The following is an 18,512-nucleotide window of genomic DNA, read 5'->3' on the forward strand; positions in this document are numbered from 1 at the left end:
AGGAAACAACAGTCTCTTAATCTGTGGTGGAGCAAAGTCACACTTTATCAATTTCAACAATTCTTTTGTCCCAAAGGCACCCAACGAAACAACACTGAGAACAGAACAGTAACCTGCAAGCTCTCTGTGATTAGGTCCTCAAGGGTTATCTTCATCAGGGTGGAAGACATCCACACTGTAGTAATTCTCAATCTCCCCACCCCCCAACCAAGCAAATTCACATTCATTCATTCATGTTATGCATTCCTCATTTGAACTGGAATCTACACCCTGGATTAGATACTTCACAATCTGCTGCAAGCAGAATTATAGCTGCGGTATTTAAGAAAATACTGTATGCCTACCAAACACTTTTTGGACTGAGGCCAGCCATTATTAACAGCACTGGAGAAGGTCTGGGAATAGATTGTGTCCTTTTTTGACTGAGATTTCTACATTTGCATCTGATTGCCCCCCCTGTGAATTTTCACCCACAATTTTGAATCTCCGCATCCTATTTGGAGGCGGTGGGGGCGGCTGCTGCTACTAAGTTGCTCTCCCAGTGGTAGCTGGAGATCTCCTGGGATTACAACTGATCTCCAGGTAATAGAGATCAGTTCACCTGGAGAAAATGGCCATCTTGTAAGGCGGACTCTACAGCATTCTACCACACCAAAGTCCTTCCCCTCCTCAAATCCCACCCTCCTCAGGCTCCCCCCCCCCGCCCCCCCAAATCTCCTGGTATTTCTCAATCCAGAGCTGGTAGACCTAGCTGCTACTCTGCCAAGGAAGGGTGATGTTCTCTCTCCCCCATGGCATCCAAGACAAATGCAACTATGGTGACATCCCAAGAACTCTGGGAAATGTAGTTTTCCTAGGGTATCTGTCATCCTCAATATATGTTTTGACATTTTTTTGAGTGGGCTGGTCCTGGTTACACCTTGATTAATCAAACAGATCTTGATGAGAAGTATCAATATTTGCACATCCTTTCGTAGGGCCATTCCAAAGAGGAACGCAGGAGTTTGTGTTTATATAAATAGCCTGTATGTATACTAAGAACAGCTTACAGCTCTCTGGCTTTCCTGTACTTTCTCGCCTTCTAAGTCTCTTTTACTATTCTACTTAATTGGTGGCTGCACAAATATGAGTCCTTCACTTGGAATCCCTTTGCTTCTCCTGTGTGGTAAGTGTAAGCCAAAGGGGTTGGGATTTTCATAGGTTTACAAGATTCTGCATGGGATGGAGAAGGTAGAGAAAGAAGTACTTTTCTCCCTTTCTCACAATACAAGAACTTGTGGGCATTCAATGAAATTGCTGAGCAGTCGGGTTAGAACGGATAAAAGGAGGTACTTCTTCACCCAAAGGGTGATTAACATGTGGAATTCACTGCCACAGGAGGTGGTGGCGGCTACAGGCATAGCCAGCTTCAAGAGGGGGTTAAATAAAAATATGGAGCAGAGGTCCATCAGTGGCTATTAGCCACAGTGTGTGTGTGTGTATATATATAAATTATTGGCCACTGTGTGATACAGAGTGTTGGACTGGATGGGCTGTTGGCCTGATCCAGCATGGCTTCTCTTATGTTCTTATGTTCTCGCTTGCAGCTCTCTCATTAGCAGATGGCAACCTGATCCAGTTTGGCGACATGGTCCGGCAGGTAACTGGCAAGCTTTCAACTCTGTTTTACAACGGATATGGATGCTACTGTGGACTGGGAGGCTCCAAGAAACCCCTGGATGAAACTGACTGGTAAGTGGGTGGGATCCTGAGAGGAGGTGCTAAAATACAAACTTGCTTCCCCGTGCCCTGTTGTGGAGTCCCACTGAATTTACCTTATTTCACTTTAAACCAAAGGCCTCGTATATTTGAAATAAAACAGATCTGTTTAGGTCATTTTTGGTGCACCATTCATCAAAACAAAAAGGAATTTAAATATTGAGTTAAAACGTTGAGGGAACTTTCCTTACAAAGACACAGTTCTGCACAGCTTGGAAGTCTATTGGAAGGCTTAACCAACGTAGGACTGGCCACAGACCTGAAGAAAAATGTTTCTTTAACAGAGACCTGATCTGTGAAAATGGGCTGCTGAAGCTTTCACAGTATCATGCTTCTGTTGAGTCCCTTCTGGTGCTGCCAACTATGGGTAGGGAAATCCCTGGAGATTTGGGGGTCAAGGCTGGGGTAGATGAAATCTGGAGAGGGAGCTCAGCAGAGATGTGATGTCCTAAAGTTCATTCTCCAAAGAGCCGTTTCCACACACACCCCGGGGAACTGATCCCTGCAGTCTGGAGTTCAGTTGTAATTCTGGGAGAACACCAGCCCCCACCCAGAGGCTGGGAACCGCAGCTCCCTTCCCACTAGGGTTGCCAAGTCCAACTCAAGAAATATCTGGGGACTTTGGAGCCAGGGGTTGGAGCCAGGAGCAAGGCTGTGACAAGCATGATTGAACTCCAAAGGGAGTTCTGGCCATCACATTTAAAGGGACCACCGCACACCTTTTAAATGCCTTCCCTCCATTGGAAATAATGGAGGATAGGGGCACCTTCTTTTGGGGCTCATAGAACCGGACCCCCTGGTCCAATCTTTTTGAAACTTGGAGGGCATTTTGGGGAGAGGCACTGGATGCTATGCTATGAGGTTGTAATGTGCCAACATACCCGTCGCCCCTCTTCCTGCCAGCCACACCAAGCATCCCTGCAGTCGAAACAGATGGGCAGCCAGTGCAGATTTTTCAGAACACAAGTGAAGTAATATTATTTTTTTAAAAAGGGGGGGGGGACCTTCTCAGGAGGTCTTAGTAACTGGTACATATGTTACCCCAGCCTTGATTTTTTTTTTTGTAACCTGTGCCTGCTTCTATAGCACTATAGAACGGTTATTAATTCTTTTTTATTATTATTCTTTCTTTCTGAAATCATCAGGTGTTGCCATGCCCATGACTGTTGCTACGGAAAGACGTCATCGCTTGGCTGCGACCCCAAACTGGAGATTTATTCCTACTTTTTCTCGAAAGGGGCCCTATTTTGCAGTAAGTGGGGTGGGGGGGAAGCAGCATATTCCTGGTGCCTTGGATCATTACCAGCTTCTGCTTTTGGAAGGGGGAATCCTTGGGCAAGATACCTTCAGTGAGCCCTCTTAGGGTTGCCAATCTCCAGGTTGCACTTGGGAGTTCTCCCAGAATTGCAACTGATCCCCAGAGTATAAGAGATCAGTTTCCCGGGGGGGAAATGGTAGCTTTGGAGAGCCAGTTTGGTGTGGAGAGCCAGTTTGGTGTAGTGGTTAAGTGTGCGGACTCTTATCTAGAAGAACTGGGTTTGATTCCCCACTCCTCCACTTACAGCTGCTAGAATGGCCTTGGATCAGCCATAGCTCTGGCAGAGGTTGTCCTTGAAAGGGCAGCTGCTGGGAGAGCCCTCTCCAGCCCCACCCACCTCACAGGGTGTCTGTTGTGGGGGAGGAAGGGAAAGGAGATTGTGAGCCGCTCTGGGACTCTTCGGAGTGGAGGGCGGGATATAAATCCAATATCATCATCATCATCATCATCATCATCATCATCATCATCATCATCATCATCATCATCATCTTCTTCTTCTTCTTCTTCTTCTTCTTCTTCTTCTTCTTCTTCTTCTTCTTCTTCTTCTTCTTCTTCTTCTTCTTCTTCTTCTTCTTCTTCTTCTTCTTCTTCTTCTTCTTCTTCTTCTTCTTCTTCTTCTTCTTCTTCAGATGGTACAGTACGCTATTTGGAGAGTAGCCGTGTTGGTCTGCAGTAACACAGATTCGAGTCCGGTAACCAGGGCTTTTTTTTTTGTAGGCAAGTCCTGTAGGAACTTATTTGCATATTAAGCCACACCCCTGATGTAACCATTGTCCCACACAGGGCTTTTTTGTAGACAAAGCCCAGCAGGAACTCATTTGCATATTAGGCCCCACCCCCTGACACCAACCCAGGTGGAACTGTGTTCCTGTGCGTTCCTGCTCAAATAAAGCCCTGCCTTTAACACCTTAGAGACCAGCCTGAGCTTTAGGGTGTAAGCCTTTGAGAATCACTTTGTCTCTCGAAAGCTTGAAACTCCACTCCTGTTTGCCTCTAAGGTACTATGGCAATCAAATCTAATAGATTTTAGGTGAAATCCATCCCCAGACTTCTCTTCCACAGGCACTGCCCCCAAATCTACCTCTGTGCAGGCTCACCTCTTTGTCTCCCCTTCCAAATCCTACTGCTGTGCGAAGGGAAGGGATGAGGTGAGCAACCCGCCCCCCCCCCCCCAATACCAATTTTACCTTGTATGACTCGCAAGGTAAGATATAGAAACAAGGAGACATGTTTGCAAACAAAGTGGACTAACCCAAGATGCCCCCCCCCCCTCACTGCAATTACCCAGTACAGGGTTTAGGGATGCCAGCCTCCAGGTTGGACGGGGATCCCCTGAAATTACAGCCTATCTCCAGACCACAGAGAGCAGTTCTCCTGGAGAAAAAGGATGCTTTGGAGAGTTGACCGTATGGCATTGTATCCCACTGAGTTCCCTGTTCCTCCCAAATCCCTGGGAGTTTCCCTACCTGGATCTGGCAACCCTCCCCACAACCACAATGACTCGGGGACCTTGGCAACCCTATTATGATTGCATGTTTACAAAACACACACACACTTCTGCTTTACAATGAATAGCACTTATACCTGCAAAGACCAGTGATATAAAGGCAAACAAGCGCTGGCATCTATGACATTATCATGCAGAATCCTAGTAGGGAAAAAACAAAAGGTTACTTTTGTCAGATGTGAAGTAAATTCGTAAGAGCTTATATCCTGGAAAAATCTGTTTGTCTTCAAGGTGCTACTGAACTCGAATTTTGCACTGCCCCTATAGACTGACACAATGGTTAGTTAGTATCAGACTATAGGTGAGTTCACACACACTAAATAATCCGTTTTAATGTAATTTGCTATTAGATTTTACTCTGCTAAATGGAAAAATCAACGATCGTGTGAACGCACTTTATGAATGGAAAGTAAAAAAACCCCTAGGTTCAAATTCCCCCTCAGCCATAAGTCTGTCTCTCAGCCTAACCTCTTTTGTTGAGATTGTTCTGAGCGTAAAATGGGAGAATGGACCAGGGATGCCATCTTTTGCTTCTTGGAGAAGTGAAATAAAAATCAAATAGATGGACCTTAACTCTTGGCCCTTTCATTGTCCAGGTGGGAAAACCATGTGCCAAAGGATGATCTGCGAGTGTGATAAAGTGGCTGCCCTTTGTTTCCATAGAGCTGCCAAGACCTACAAGATAAGAAATATGTATTACCCAAACTTTCTGTGCAGAGGAACCACCCCTCCTTGCTAGGATCTCCAAATCAGTGGTCTTTGAACTGTCTGGAGTCGCAGTACTTCCTCCCTGCAGAAGACACGCTGTTAAACATTTTTATTACTATCATTACCTGTTCTGGCTCCAGCCCAAAGTTCATAGAAAACGTGTTTTTGAGGATTTCAAATGGTAATTGGAATTGTGGTCAACTCAGGTTTCCTGGAGGTGGAAAATAATATTTTGTATCAGCAAAACCACATGTTGTGTTGTGTTTGTGTCAGTGGGATTTGAAATGAACCAAGAATGCCCCCTCTCCTCTTTTCTCTCAATCGAAGTAAGACAGCGGTAGTAGTCCAGTTAAGATTAGAATCCAGTAGCACTTTACACACCTACAAGACTTTCAGAGTAAAAGCTTCGTGTTTTCTTATTTTACCATTTGACGACATGCATTTTATATTGCATTAAAGAACCATTGTTAATGACAGTACAGAAAATCTCTTGTATGACGCAGTATCTGTACTGTGATGTAGTAAGAGCATGGTTTAGTGGGTAAGAGCAGTGGACTCTAATCTGGAGAAGCGGGTTTGATTCCCCACTCCTCCTCCACATGAAGCTTGCTGGGTGACATTGGGCAGTCAGTTCTCTCCAAATACTCTCAGCTCCCCACCTTTCACAAGGCTTCTGTAGCTGTAGAGGGGAAAAAGTGATTGTAAGCTGCTTTGAGAGCCCTTTGAGGGCTCCTATCAGGCCTGCGAGCAACTGGCTGTCATCTACTTTCTTCTCCCTATATCTTGCTTCATTCTGTGTAACAGCTTGCTTTGCAAGAAGCTACAGAGCAAAACCTCTGTTTTCTCCATTGGCAGAGGCTCCTCCCATGGGGAGGAAGAAAGGAGGAATAGCTTGCTCTGCCAGGCTCTCTCAATTGCACAGAACTACTGATCCAAGCCTCTCTTCCTTCTATTGACTGAGGCTCCTCCCCCCCACCCCCACCACCCCAGTCCCTGGGGAAAGAAGGAAAGGTTTGCCTGGTTCCCTGGACCCCATGGAAAAAATACAAAGAAAGCACCTTTAAGACCAACAAGTGCTAATGTTTTAAGCATGTTTTAAGTTTTTAAAAAATATATTTGTGTTTGTATTCTTTATAAAAATTATCTCTCTGTTACCTAATCTTAAATAGGTACACACATGGCCCAGCCCAACAAGGTCTCTTTTATGTCAGATCCGGCCCTTGTAACAAATAAGTTCGACACCCCTGCCTTAAAAGGTAGCGAACAGTGGGGTATAAGAATCACCTCATCTTCAATTGAATTCATCAAAATCAGTACAACCCAGGTTTGCTGCTTATGGGGTGAGTGAGCATTCCAAGTGTGCACAAATCCCCTACCTTGCCTGTAGGCAGTTGTGTTCCTTTGATTATTATCGTATGGCAATGTGTGTAGTATAGCCAGGAGATCCTAAGATTGTCTGGCATCCAAAAATTCTAGCTCTTTTAGAATTATGCACCACTAGATGGTGAGCCAGACTTGTTTTGAAGGCAAGAGACTTTTCACAGGTGGTTTGCCATTGCCTGCCTCTGCATCGTGCCCCTGGTATTCCTTGGAGGTTGCCCATCCTAATACTAATCAGGGCCGACCTTACTCAGATCCCAAGATCAAGTGTTCCCCTGCTCAATCAAAAGGCAGGGACCATCCCACTTGCTATCAATTCTCTTCAATTTAAAGGGATGCCTACCAGCTTTGGTATTCAAAGCAAGCAACGGTGCCGTTTATTCCTGAATTGCACTCGAAGTGGGCGTAATATTCAAGGAAGTGGGATGAGAATTGATTGCGACGTATTAATCCTGCCTGTGCTGAGCAAAGGTCAAGAGCAAACATTTGGTTAGACAACAGGAGTCGATGAAGTGAACTGAACTGCTTTCTTGCTCCAGTGAGAACGAAACACGCCCTTTTGTTGTAGAAGAGAGTGATATCATTACAGTCCACTGTTGGCTCACAAATGTTTGCTCTTTTCCAACACACTAAATCAATGGCTTACAGAAAGAATATGTTCCCTCATTTGACCCACAAACCCTGTCAACGCTCCAGTCCATCACAACTCAAATGTGCACTACAGAGAAGATTCTCAGGGCCTGCTGGAATTGGGAGTGTCTGATTCCCCACTCCTCCACTTGCAGCTGCTGGAATGGCCTTGGGTTAGTCATAGCTCTCACAGAGGCTGTCCTTGAAAGTGCAGCTTCTGTGACTCTCTCAGCCCCACCCATCTCACAGGGTGTCTGTTGTGGGGGAAGAAGATAAAGGAGATTGTAAGCTGCTCTGAGACTCTGACTCAGAGAGAAGGGCAGGGTATAAATCTACAGTCTTCTTCTCTTGTAGTCCCTTATATTTCAGGCAGGGCTTTTCTTGAGCAGGAATGCAGTTCTGGCTGGCTTGGTGTCCTGGGGGTGTGGCCTAATAAACGAATAAGTTCCTGCTGGGCTTTTTCTACAAAAAGTGCCCTGATTTCAGGATAGACCAGTTTGGGCTGCTATCATCCGATTCTCTCCTTGATGCAAAATGTCAAAAGATGGCAGCCGCACCAAAGAAGGGCATGGAGATAGGAGGCAGTCTTGGGAGTGAAGAGGGGCTACAAGGAGGTCTGGGGCAGCCCCTAACAGAAATGGGGATTTGACTGATGAACAGTGGCTCAGAAGAAAACCCTGTGTTTATACAGCAGACTGATCCCCTACTCTACACTACATGGAATTGATCCACCCTGGTATAGTAGTTAAGAGTGCCAGAAAAGGATCTGGGAGACCCAGGTTCAAATCCTTACTTTGCCACCGAGGCATGCTGGGTGACATCGGTCGTCACACACTCTCAGCCTGACCTACCTCATAGGGCTGTTGCACAGGGAGCCCTTCAACAGCTGCTGACAAACCAGTTCATAAAGTCATGGATCACATCTATCAAGTACCGTAATGCCCTTCTGCTGTTGAGTTTCACAACCCAAGTGCCTCTCCCCTCGGGGATGCTTCAGTTGGTCCAATAACCTATTCTCCATAGGTCATTTCCTCTTTGCACCCACAGGAAAACCACAAAGGACACCACTGTGGCTCTAGTCACAGACTTAATTTGTTCTTCTAATTCATGGTAACAGCCCTTTTCCTTAGTGGCGTCTCTCAAATGTTCTTTCATGCTCAAAATTAATTGTGACATTAATCACAATGGTTTTCCGGTGCCACACAAAAGAACAAGACAGGCCTCTGTAGCTCTCCTTTGGTCATCTTTAAACTTGGCTCAAAAAGTTGTGAGGTATTTTGAACCTCGCATCACACTTCCTATATCTGTGGACAAAATCCTGCAGATCTCTACCAAGAAACGCTCTTGTAGACAGCATGTTCACTCAAAACTTCAGGGCAGCTACAATCCTGATACTCTACAAGAGGCGATACAGTTCTGTTTCAGATAGCATTTTAGTAATGCTCAGGGCACGGCTTTTCTTGTAGAAAAAGCCCACCAGGAACTCATTTGCATATTAGGCCACACCTCCTGACATCACTATTGTTTCACACAGGGGTTTTTTGTAGAAAAAGCCCAGCAGTTCATTTGCATATTGAGCCATACCTCGATGCCAAGCCAGTAACAAGGATTCTTTGCTCTATGAAACAGGCTGTGTGTAGATTTGTTGATAGTTGTTTGTTGTTTTCGGTTTTCTTATTTATGGCTGTATGCACTTAGGCCTTTTGGGGGTAGGGGAGATGACGGGATAATATTGCAATGACGTTTTCACTAAATGTGGCTTTTCCCAGCTATGGCATTAGACCAAAATATATATATAAAGCACACACAGATACTCCTAAAATGCCAGGGCAATACACAATGACTAGGAAAACAGATGTTTTAAAGGACTGAAGCGAAGACCTTTGGTGAGTTGATCGCAAGCCTCAATGAGGACACGTTTATTGAGATGACTGCAAAGATATGGCACTGTTACCTGCCTTGGTTAGTGCATTTTATATCTGTGAAACCTGTAACTGCCAAAAACCTGGATCGGTGCTACTTAACTCCTTCCTGTGTCGATCATCAATGAGTGCTTCTTTAAAAATTACGAAGAAGGGTTGAGCAACAGGCCCGGTTCTCAGAGTGGTAGAACTATCGGAGAACTCAGGCCAAACCATAGCCTCAGTTTGAGAGCACATGAGAAGTGAATCATTTGCTAAGCTTCTTCGGGGCATCACATTCAAGCAGCACTGATGGCAGAAATGCCACCTGACCTCCTTTTAATTAAGACTGGGAACAATCCAGGTTTGCTAAGACAAAGAGAAGATGCCCTCCCCTGCTTTTTCTGCAGCACAGGTACACAACCCCGTCAAGTGCAGACTGGTGATGTAGGATAACTTCCTGTTTGCGGAGAATCATCTGTGCTGCCTCCCCCTCCCCCAACAGGCGGGCACCAGTTCCATAAGCTCTGCTTGGCATTTCTCTTTGTAAAGTTACAATTGAGCAAAAAGAAAGAAAGAAAGAAAGAAAGAAAGAATAAAACCATCCCAAAAAAGACTCATTTTCAATACAGCCTTTGGCAGACTTTTGCTTTGGAATACAACTTGGGAAGAACTTTCTATTTACTTTGCCAAGGAGGAGGACACATTCCTGAGTTGGGAAAACCTGACACTCGTAGAGAACCGTTTAAATTAATTTACAAAGAACAACCCTGGAAGCAACTATGGGGAAAGCTCCATGAGGTCTGCGGTGATGAGACCCGCAAGAGGGATTCTGTTCATAGGGCCCAGCAGTTCGCCCTCCAGTGAGGGTTAACTGGTCCCCTCTGGTCACGTATTGCCATTTTCGAACAAGGCCAAAGATCCACTTCACCTGAATCAAACAACTCAGCAACCACTGCCTGGAAACCAGACCAGAAAGTGAGGCATTTGCTCTTAAGCAGGTGGTTTGCTTCGTCAAGCACAGGGACGTCAGTTCCATCTTCCCCGCAGGTCCACAGGCAATCAGATGTTCAGAGCCGCCACGGTCTTCACCAGGGTGACCTGTGTCTCAGGGTCCACCCTGCTCTTGTTATTGTCAGCGTTGTTGTTCTTGCCGGCCAGAACTTTTTGCCGGTGTCGGTCTTCCTGGCGGCGTTTCTTTTCCAGCCGTTGCTGCTCCTTCTTTTGCTTATTGGACACCTGTCGAACGGGGGACAGTTAGGGAGGCAGCAAAGGGAACAAAAGAACACTTGAGCCTGATCTGGAGGGAGAGGGCTGGCAGCAGATTTTGGAAGGGGAGTCAAGGCAAGGAATGCTCCAAGGCTACATCGTCAAGGCAGGAAAGAACAGAAGCATGGCCTGTGGGGTCATGGCTCCATAGCAGAACATCTGCCTGGCATGCAGGGAGTTTCCGGCTCAGTCCTCAGCATCTCCAGTTAAAAGGACCAGTCAGCAGATGGAAGACCTTCACCTGAGACCCTGGAGACCTGCTGCCAGCTTGAGCCGATGATACTGATCTGGAAATACTAACAGTATGGATAAACACAGCCTTATGTGTTCTGCGCTAGGGAGGCAGAAAGGATTGGGACACCAGCTTTCAGCAACTAATTGGATCAGAAAAGGATCCCCTTATGCTACGGCGGCCATCACTAAAGGTAGAGGAAGGAAACAGCCTTACGTTCACACCACTGCTGGGGAACAGCGTTCCCTCTAAGCTGAGTTAGTGTGAGCGTGCTCACAGGTTTTTTGCTTTAGCTCATGAAAAATGGCCCCACAGCAAACTAATTTATGCAGCAGCTCACAGCTTTAATGCCAGTAGCTCTCAAAAGTACAATTTTTTGCTCACAAGCCTCCATAGCTTCGAGGGAACATTACTGGAGAAATGCGATTTTTGTCAGCCGGCCAGGCCACAGCCGCTTGGAGCGTTGTCAAGATCACAGTCACTCAAGCATCTCTCTGGAGTCTACTGCACCTGTGACAACACTGCTGCCGAATCACATGACACCCCTTCCATGCCCACACTACACAAGTTCGGAAACTGGCTGGTCTCACAGCAGAGGAATTGGTGAAGCACCTTCCCAGAGGGTTCTGAAGCACACATTTTCTTGGTCAACAAATTTTCATACATGGCGTGAATCCGTGAGCAAAGCCTGCCCTCTGAACAGTGGAGAGAATCAAGGAAATGAGAAACAGAGGAATAGAGGAAACGAAGCACACACGGGACACAGGCAGGGGGAAGGACCAATAATTCTAGCCACAGAACAGGGGATTGGCATGGAGAAGAAGCAGAGCATGGTAATAGACTCAGGGATGCCAGCAATATGCATGAACTGGAGCTTGGGCAGTAGGAAGAGGTACGTCTTGGTAAAACTGCAGTAAGAGATGGAACAGAGACTGGACTGAAGCAGAATTAACAAAGCTAGCCACACCAGGGAGGCAAACCTGAGTATCTGGGCAAGAGGGTGAGCGGCAACACTGCTGAAGAAGCAACAGAGAGTGAGTCGATAAGAATATCAAGAATTTCTGCTGACGACTTGCTAAGTCGGAGAGGCCGTGGAGTCATCCAGATTGATTCCTTCTGCTTCCTGAAGTACCAGCAACCCCCCCTCCCCAAAAGCCTGTCAAGCAACCTGCCCCATTCAGGTACCTTGGGAGCCTGCTTTTTACTGCTTTGGTTTCCTTCCGCAAGGCTTGTTGGGGCCTTGTTGTTTTCTATGCCCTGAGTTCCAAAAATTCGGGTGCCGCTTCCATTCTCCTCCCAGAGGGTCGACTGGGGATGCGACTTCTGTCGGTTTGCCTGAGCTTCCTGCACTTCTTCCTCATCTGAAAGGGGAAGTGAAGTGGGTCAGAAACAGGAGGTATTCCTTGGTGTCAGCACTGGTCGCTGTGGTATCAATAAAGAAATGTGCAAGTGAATACTGGGAAGCAATCAGAAGCTTTGTGTGGGCAGAATTGGGAGGGAAGAGGCAGAAGCTTGCATTTCCCAGTGAAGACTAATGGCGGAGGAAAAAGGCAACTAGCAGGCAGAAGGACTCATTGGGTACTTACGCAGCCTCTTCACCTCGTTCATTTGAAGAATGGCAAAAATTGCAGACTCGATACTGTAGTTCTCTGACTCAAGAACCTGGACAATTAAATCAGCATCCTGTAAGGGAAGAAAAAGACTTGTGAGAGGCCTAAAATGTCTTTGTTTAACTCCTGTAGAGTGTTCAAAACGCACCAACAGAACTACTGTGGCAGGTAAGGAAGGTGTTCTTGTCTTATTGCAAATGCAGAGCTGAGGCTAAAAGCTAAGACCACAGGGTGGGATTCATGAAACTGAAGCTTAATTCAAATTAGAGTCATCTGGAGCTGAGCCACTCTCGACCCTGTGAAGGCAACAGAGGTAGCCTAAACTAGAAGACCATCAGGGGACTGGGGTCAGGGAGAGCTGACCCCTGCAGTTCCACAAGGGAACATCCAAGCTCTCAGTGCTCTCAGCTTTCATGAGAAAAGGCATGCCCGCAAGTCTGTTTATGCCCAGAGGTCTAGTGGCAACTCATTTTCTGCAACTACATGGTACAAACTGAACCTCCAAAAGCTGTGGGGGGGGGGGTGGAGAAAAAAACCTCTTGGCAGATCTGCAAGTGGGGTGTTGAGATAGTTTGGCAGAATTAGTTACCCAAACTGCTTGCACCGAGAAGCACTTCCACCTCTGCATACAATTTCCAACCCAAGAGATGATAAACTCTCACCAAACAGCCGGTTGCATTCCGAACTTTCTGCACCGCATCCTCGATTTCATCTCGTATCTCCTCTTCGGATTCCTCCTCCTCCTTACTTAGTTGGAGATTTTCTTTTTTGTTTGATTCATTTTTGCACAGCATCTGCAACCACACAAGGAGACAGCTCAGTTAATGCCTCCTGAGAGGGAACCAGACACCATGCAGACTGCTGGAAAGAGCAACCCTGCGGCCAGCTCCCCATTCTTGCTCTGTTAAGCATGTGACATAACATCAGGATGCCACATTCCCCCTTCTGTGGCAGTCAAGAAATCTATAGTACAAAGGTGCTCTCTAAAGTCACGTATTTCTCTAGGACCGAAAATGGAACTGCTGTTCTCAGTGGCAACCCTGTGATCTTTAGCAACTGCCGATTTAAGGGGACTGAATGCCACGGGGAAACTGTTCCCACACGCATGTGGGAGGAAGACAGGGAGAGAGTATTTGGGGAGCTCATCTGCAAGTCAAATTACCAGCTGTTCAGCTTCAGGAGCACATGACTGTACAGCACAGAGTAACTGCAGGGGAAACAGATCAATCATGTTGCAGCTCTGTGTGCACGTGGGAAAGGTGTGAAGCCACAATCTTTGCAGAACATCGACTGCCTTCATCATCTGGATGGGCAGCTGTTAGTCTGCTTGCAGCAGCAGAAAAGAGCAAGAGCCCAATAGCAACTTAAGGAATAATGCAATTTGTGGCAGAGCAAGAGTTTTTGTGAGTCATTGCTCACTTCTTAGTGACTCGTGAAAGCCGATACCCTGCCCCAAATGTTGTTAGTCTTAAAGGTGCTACTGGACTCTTGCTCTTTTCTACTGCTTCATCATTTGATCAGGCTTCCTTTCTTAGGTGCTTAAACAAGCTTCTTTAATAATGATCTCTTGAAAATGGCTGTTTCCAGGGCTTTCTTTGTAGAAAAAGCCCAGCAGGAACTCATTTGCATATTAGGCCACGCACCCCTGACATCACCATTGTTTCACATAGGACTTTTTGTAGAAAAAGCTCAGCATGACCTCATTTGCATATTAGGCCACACCCCCTGCCACCAAGCCAACCGGAACTGTGTTCCTGCTCAAAAAAAGCCCTGGCTGTTTCCCTCCCTGCCGCCACATGCTCAATTTTGCTTTTTGCCCCCGAGGTTTCTCTCTATTTGTGGCCATAAGTTACAGAATTTGCCCACGACACTGATGCGATCAAAGGAGATTCTGAGGCACATTTAAACTGCACTTTCCTCCCCTGACAATGCATCAGACTTGTTACCCATCCATCATGCCTCGAATGATTTATTTAAAGAGGGATTGTGTGGGTGCAAATCTCTGTTGAAGAATTACACTTCAGATGCTCATCCTTCACTTGACCGACTTGCCTAAAGTTGTTTTCACAGAGATGCTCACTTGCCACGTGCAAATCACTTTAAGGGGTGCAGCCGTGACTCAGCAACAGAACATCTGCTTATATGCAGAAGGTTGTTAAAAGGATTAGGTGACAGGTGATGTGAAAGATCCGAGAGCCACTGCAGTCAAAACAGACAATACCAACCTTCATAGATCAATGGGAGGGCCTATGGTTTGCAGAAGGTCTTGGGGTTCAATCCTCAACATCTCTAGTTAAAAAGGATCAGGTCGTGGATGATGTGAAAGACCTCTGCCTGAGCCCCTGGAGAGCCGCTGCCAGTCTGAGTAGACAATACGGATTTGGATGGGCCAGTGGTCTGATTCACTATAAGGCAGCTTCATATAGCATATCGTTGGTCTAACTTGGCAGAAGGAAACTTTATGCGTGCACTTGGCTTTGCACCCACGCTATTGCCCACCACTAACCAAGTGCAGCCAACACCCCCTGTGTCTTTAGACATCATCTAATGCTCCTGATGACCGAACAAACCTCTGTCTGTAATCGGGCAGGAGTCTCTGAGTTATCGTTGATTTTTCGAACGCTGTCATAGTGCTCTCCGTACCGGTAGGCAATGTGCAGCTCCTGGGCATTGCTCCTGTCTGTTCCTCGAATCTGTGAAAGATGGAGTGACAGTTGGTGACAGGTCACCTACTTATAGATTTAAATCAGGATTTTCTGAAGAATTTTCAAGCAGGTGTTCTGTTAGCACAAGCTTGTTTACAATGCACTATTTTGTGCACTAAAGGGGCTAGTCCTCTCCTCTCTCTTCACACTGTTCAAGACATTCTTCTGCAAACAGCTGTTTTGTGACAGGAGAGCAGGTCTGTGCCCATAAGTTCTTCTAGATTTGCTACCTGCTCGCTCAGTTTGAGGCTTACCTGCCACAGAGGGGCATTCAGCTGGTGGATAACCACGTTCACTTGATTGTTCCTCGCAAAGGCTACAATAGCATCATTGCCAGCGAAAGTGCCAGGCTGAGCCAAATTGGCAACTGGAAGAGATCAGAAGAGAAGAAATGTATTAAATGATACCAACCCTGTCCAAAGCCCTGAAAAAGATACCAAGCAGATAAAACAACAGAAGCAAGACGGAACAACAGTCTCCTCAACAAGACAGAGTGGGAAGCAAGAAAGGACCAGTCATTACACTATTTAGTCAAATGCAAGACTAGGGTTTTTCTTAGGCATGCCATTGATAAAAAGATGGGCCATCTTACATTTACATACGAGCTACAGTTATGTCCAGTAACAAACAGCACTGCTAAGGGTTAGAGTGTCAGCCCTAGGATCTTGGGAGACTCCAGTTCAAACCCTCACCCTAACATGGGTGCTCACTAGGTGACCTTAGGCCAGATGTATACTCTCGACCTCATCTACCTTACAGAGTTGTTGTGAGAATAAAATGGGGGGAAAGAAAACAGTTTAAGCTGCTTTGGACTGTTAACAGGGAGGAAGGAAATAAATGAGGTAAATAAAAATAATAATAATTTGGCCTCCAGCCCCTTAGTTCTCATCTCCTACATGCCATCTGCCTTAGAAGGAGCATCACTGGGGTGCACCCACCGTGTTTCTCAAAGGGAATGTCATCTTCCACGAAAGGTTCAAAGTCTTCTCGCTGCTTTATCATGTAATCCACTGTTTCCTGGCGGTGCTTCAGGTGGTTCCGAGAGTGTCCTTCAAGCTGGTCCCCAAGAGCCCGGAACAAACAGTTGCTGGGAGGAAGACAGTCTGAAGGTTAGCGTGTTCCAAGCAACAGGAGGGAAAGGGTGCATTCACATTAAAGGCAAGCAATATAATGAGACAACACCGTTGACCAGCAAACTCAAGCAATAAGAACTTCCTTCATTTGAATCCTGAAGCAAGACTTCTTATTTGCAGCCTTCACTTGCCTGCAATGAACTCTCCAGCTGACAACAAACACAAGTTTTCCTCCAAAGAGCAATACCTTCCTCCCTACTGCAATGTGCCAAGTCTGCCTTTGATCATAGCATTCACCCCACCATTTGCTATGCTCTATTTGATGTCAGAGATGTACAGGTCTCCCCTGCTGTATGAGTACAAGCCTTTATGGGACTCTGAATCTCCTCCTCTAAGTTCAAATATTAACTATCAGGTTTCTGCAAATGATCTGCCATGTCTCCCTCGGGTGATTTCTTTCTCATCCCAGGGATGGAGTCATGCCATCCACAGGGGACTCTTCCTATCATGGTTTATGAGGCAGATGAGGGTCAGCTCCCATCCCTTAGTACACTGCCAAAGCACGTAAGCTTCCATGGGCTATGCTGGAGTGGCAGAATCTGAAAGCAGCAGTCTTGTCCCCAAAGTAGAGCAAATGTCAGGATGTGAAAGGGCTGAAGAGGCAAGAAAAGGCAACGGGGCCACTGCTTTCCAATACATAGGACCAAAACAGGACTGGCGAGCGCAAAGGAAGCACAATGCCCAAGTCAAATGCAGTTGTAACAAAATGCCAGGATTTTTCAGAGACCAGTGTACATAAGCCCGCCTGTGAGTTCTTTCTTCCCCTGTCCATTTGTGAGCCTTTCCACTGACAGATGTCATTTCCCCAGTGGTGCTGGGCAGCATGCAGATACGAACACCACCACTCTGCCTATAGAGGTGCCCATCATTGCATACTCTCTGCAGGTTCTTCCCTGGTAGCTTGCGGTTGGGGTGTGTGTGTGGCTTTGCAGCTGTGGGTCTTGCCAGAAACTGTGGGCCCTGGCAACTGGCCCACCTCAGGGTATGCTGACATCTGCCCTGGCAAAAGCCTCTAGTACAGGGGTGTCGAACTCATTTGTTATGGGGGCTGAATCTAACATAAATGAGACCTTGTTGGGCCGGGCCATGTCGGGTTGGGCCCGAGTCATGTTGGGCCGGGCCGTGTGTGTACCTATTTCAGATTACGTAGCAGAAATATAAATGTTATAAATAACACAGACAAACACAAATATATTTTTAAAAACTTAAAACATGCTTAAAACATTAGCATTCGTTGGTCTTAAAGATGCTTTCTTTGTATTTCTCCCTTGGGATCCAGGGAACTGGGCAAAGGAAGCTCTCTGGCTCTTTCCTTCCTTCCCCGGAGGACTGGAGGGGGGGGGAGCCTCAGCCAATAGAAGGAAGAGAGGCTTGGCTCAGTAGCTCTGCTGTGCAATTGAGAGAGCCTGGGAAAGCAAGCTCTCCATCCCCCCCTTCCTCTCCAAGGGAGGAGCCTCAGCCAATGGAGAAAATAGAGACTTTGCTCTGTAGCTCCTGTGTGATACAGCAAACCTTGCAAAGCAAGCTGTGATGCAGAAGGAAGCAAAAGAGAGAGAGAAGGAAGGAGATGACAGCCAGTTGCTCAGGGGCCTGATAGAAGCCCTCCGGGAGCCTAATTTAGCCCCCTAACTGCATGTTTGACACCCCTGATCTAGTAAGTGCTCAAACGCTGTCACTACCAGATTCTCCCAAGTGCAAAGCTAATAAAGACATAACAGCCCTGGCAGGGGAGAGCCACTGGCAATTCCAAAGAAAGGGGTGCACAACAAGGGGGGACTCCAGAAGGCGGATGCACAACACGGGGGGGGGAGAATATTTACCCCCCCCCGCCCTTCCTTCCTTAAAAGCACCAACTTTAACGCAGTGCACGGATGGCACCTGAGCAGCCGTTGCTGCGGTTCAGACCCCTCTATGGGCAATAGGGGGCGGGGCTTGCCTTGTCCCCGGGGCCGCCGACGCAGCGTGGCACGTTCCTTCTGGCGCGTGCGGCGGTTGGGGGCGTGGCTTAGAACACCGGCGACAGTTGGTTTGGGGGCGGGGCTTGGCTCACCCGTCGCCCGGCACCTCCCTGAGGCGCAGTCCGAGCGCTTGCAGCTGAGCGGCCAGGCCCCCGCCGCCGGCCCCGACTCCTTCGCCTTCCGCCTGAGGCCGGTTCCGCCTCTCGCGGGCCAGAGCCCTCCGCGCCGCCCGCTCATCCCGCTTGCGTTCCGTCTCCGCCTTCCCCGGCCGAGCCTTCGCCGCCTGCTTGCGAGACATCGGTGGCTACTCGCTCTCGGACACAGGCTGCCGGGGCGGGGGGGCGGCGACTGCGCCTGCGCGACTGGTGGCCCCGCCCTGGCTCTGCCCCAGGTAGCGTCACGT

The 18,512-nt window shown here is 47.3% G+C and overlaps 2 protein-coding genes across 2 annotated transcripts; one reads left to right on the forward strand and one right to left on the reverse strand.

Moving 5' to 3' along the window:
• Positions 1-1,567: 1,567 nt before the first annotated feature.
• Positions 1,568-5,330, forward strand: LOC132586914 (group IIE secretory phospholipase A2-like; the record flags this gene model as incomplete). The annotated part of the gene is made up of 3 exons (XM_060259069.1): positions 1,568-1,731; positions 2,904-3,010; positions 5,180-5,330. Coding segments are annotated over 3 exons (414 nt in total), but the record flags the coding sequence as incomplete, so codon positions are not given.
• Positions 5,331-9,188: 3,858 nt separating this feature from the next.
• Positions 9,189-18,489, reverse strand: OTUD3 (OTU deubiquitinase 3). Its single transcript, XM_060259338.1, has 8 exons — positions 18,202-18,489; positions 15,957-16,105; positions 15,273-15,385; positions 14,884-15,006; positions 12,976-13,107; positions 12,290-12,386; positions 11,889-12,064; positions 9,189-10,441 (listed from the first exon to the last, which is right to left on the reverse strand). The coding sequence occupies exons 1-8, from the start codon at positions 18,405-18,407 to the stop codon at positions 10,265-10,267; spliced, it is 1,173 nt and encodes a 390-aa protein (XP_060115321.1). The 5' UTR covers positions 18,408-18,489; the 3' UTR covers positions 9,189-10,264.
• Between the last annotated feature and the right edge of the window lie 23 nt (positions 18,490-18,512).

The sequence above is a fragment of the Heteronotia binoei genome, chromosome 18 (genome assembly GCF_032191835.1).
Source record: "Heteronotia binoei isolate CCM8104 ecotype False Entrance Well chromosome 18, APGP_CSIRO_Hbin_v1, whole genome shotgun sequence".
Lineage (NCBI taxonomy): Eukaryota > Metazoa > Chordata > Lepidosauria > Squamata > Gekkonidae > Heteronotia > Heteronotia binoei.

Excerpts from the sequence above, each read along its gene's own strand:
- OTUD3 (XM_060259338.1), bottom strand. The coding sequence starts at position 18,407 with ATGTCTCGCAAGCAGGCGGCGAAGGCTCGGCCGGGGAAGGCGGAGACG. Across the intron at positions 13,108-14,883 it reads CTGCCCGATTACAGACAGAG|ATGCTGTGCAAAAATGAATC; the intron begins GTTTGTTCGGTC and ends GTGTGGTTGCAG. Across the intron at positions 12,387-12,975 it reads GGAATGCAACCGGCTGTTTG|GATGCTGATTTAATTGTCCA; the intron begins GTGAGAGTTTAT and ends CTTCCCTTACAG.